The 2,584-nt window shown below is 41.8% G+C and overlaps 1 protein-coding gene across 1 annotated transcript; it reads right to left on the bottom strand.

The window, feature by feature from the left end:
• Nucleotides 1-833: 833 nt before the first annotated feature.
• Nucleotides 834-1,751, bottom strand: Or2ak4c (olfactory receptor family 2 subfamily AK member 4C). The gene is given in 1 exon segment (NM_001000774.1): nucleotides 834-1,751. A coding segment is annotated over 1 exon segment (918 nt).
• Nucleotides 1,752-2,584: the final 833 nt, after the last annotated feature.

Here is a 2,584-nt window from a genome sequence, read left to right as displayed (position 1 = left end):
TTATTGTATATTAGCCACGAACAAAACACAGGCATTGTCTATGGATTTCTAAAGCAGAACCATTCTGGGTCTGTTTCTCTAAATGTCCTTATCATAAGTTAGCATGGGTAATCAACATAAATTTAAACACAGGAGATCAGCATAAAGGTGTTCATGGAAAGAGACAGAGCATACCAACAGACAGATCCATTGATAATGTTTATTGCAAAGTCATTAGTGAATTTCAGGGAAAAGAATTAATAAAGTGAGTCAGCAAGACACCATTAAACAGCTTAGGAGAGCTTGGAAATCTTATTCATGTGGTAATAGTCACACAAGCATCAAAGCAAGAATTAACTTGGCTCCCTCCCTATTTCTTTCAGGATTGTCCTTAAAATATGTCAAATTATAACACACACACACACACACACACACACACACACACAATTATGTAATAGTGGGATCTGCAAAGGAAAACTAAGATACTCCAGTTTTCTGTAAAATTCATGCACAGCTACAATTGTACTCCTAAACCAAACTTCCAGAGCAAGAGGAGTGCATTACAAGCAACTGTCCTAAAAGCCTGCATCAGTGCAGAAAGTGAGAAAGGCAGCCAGAGATGCTAGGGCCAGGGTCAAAGAACTTCCACCTCCCTCAGAGCCAACATTCATAGATTCAAAGCATCAACTCAGTGTGACACTGTATGGGCAAAGGTTCATGCTGTTTTTCAGTCAGTGAGACAAGCCCATGAACTTTCACCAGATTATCAATCCTGAAATCATCCCAGATAGCGTCAAGACGGGCCTTTGCATCAGTCCACAGGGCAACCCAAAATCCCATGTCACCATCCATTATCACAAGTGTCTCCTCAGGGCCCCCATGACCTCCTTGTTCCTCAGGCTGTAGATGAACGGGTTCAGAACAGGGGTAATGATTGAGTAGAGCACAGCCACCACTTTGTCCCTTCCAGGAGAATGCAAGGAGTGTGGCTGTGTGTAGGTGCAGAGAGCAGTGACATAGAACAGGCTGGCCACGGTCAGGTGTGAGGAGCAGGTGGACACTGCTCTACTCTGTCCCTTCCCTGAACCCATCCGGAATACAACAACCAACACCCGAGCATAGGAAGCTAGGATGGCCAGGAAGGGTAATAAGAGAAAGACAAGGCCACTCACGAGGACTGTATGCTCATATTGGGACGTGTCTTCACACACCAATGGCAGGAGAGATGGAACCTCACAGAAAAAGTGGTTAACAATCTTAGATCCACAGAATGGAAGTTGAAATATATAGATTATGTGCATTAATGCAGTGATGGAGCTACTGCTCCAGGCACTGGTGACAATAGAGCAGCAGATCTTTCTGCTCATGAGCACAGGGTAGTGCAAGGGCCGGCAGATGGCTATGTACCTGTCATAGGACATGAAACCCAGCAAGAGGGCCTCAGAAGCACCCAGAGTCAGAAACACAAATGCTTGGATCACACATCCCAGAAAGGAAATGGTCTTGGTGTCTGACAGGAAGTTCACTGCCATCTTGGGCACTGTGGTGGAGATGTACATCATGTCAATGATGGAGAGCTGGCTGAGGAGGAAGTACATGGGGGTGTGGAGTGTTCGGTCCAGCCTGATGAGGTGGACCAGTGTGATGTTGCCTATGAGAGCCACTGCAAAGAGGAGGGTGATGACTGTGAAGAGGAAGGTGTCCATGTGTCCATACTGGAAAATACCAACCAAGGTGAAGTCTGTCCCACAGCTGTGGTTTCCTGTCTCCATGACTTAGACAGAACAATCAAAGCAGATACAACTGGAAAGGGCATGGCCTGATGAGGACTGTCCTTGAGGAGAAAATGACATTTATTACATGGAATAGAGCTCTGGACTAGCTTTCATCTATTTTCATACAGTCTTTTTAGTTATTTATGTTTATTCTATTTTTGCACAACAGATAATAGTTACACACTCTAATGAAATACTTTTAAGTTTCAATGGTCAATTTCAATCCCCTTTCCTTCTCCTGGTCATTTCTCAGGTTTGAAGTGCAAACCCTTCCCTCTCAAGGTCTTTATAAATTACAATATGGAAATAGAAACAAGATTTTTCAGGACAGCAAAATTAAAATGCAAATGGCAAATTTGTTTTTCTGCTTTGTTTTGAAAAATTGTATTTCCCTCAGTGGATTCTCTTCATTTAGGAACTGGAGACTAAGTCTTTTATTAAAGCAGAAGAATTTTATCACACCTTTCCCCCCATTTTGTAGTTCAGTTTTCAATCCACACCAATTTATATGTAGGCTATATTTTAATATGATTATTGTAAGACCAACTTATGTATCACATTGACTAGACAATACAGTCTGGATCTCACATAGAAAGACTCTGTGGCAGCAGATGGTTCTGTTAGTAATGGACCTCAATTTCAAGATTCCAAAATTCAAACTGTGACTTATAAACTCATAAAAGTTCAGAAAAAAAAAGTCATGGCAAAGGATGCTAAAAGTGTTTTCAAGAGTGTGTCCTAGAAAATTCATGAATAGTATTTCATGGAAGAGAAAAAATAGAACAGCTGTGATAGAACTTCACCTTGAAATACACACACCATGTGAAGTA

The sequence above is a fragment of the Rattus norvegicus genome, chromosome 10, assembly GCF_021556685.1.
Source record: "Rattus norvegicus strain SHRSP/BbbUtx chromosome 10, alternate assembly SHRSP_T2T, whole genome shotgun sequence".
In the NCBI taxonomy this organism is placed as follows: domain Eukaryota; kingdom Metazoa; phylum Chordata; class Mammalia; order Rodentia; family Muridae; genus Rattus; species Rattus norvegicus.
This window is presented reverse-complemented; position numbering and strand designations above follow the sequence as displayed.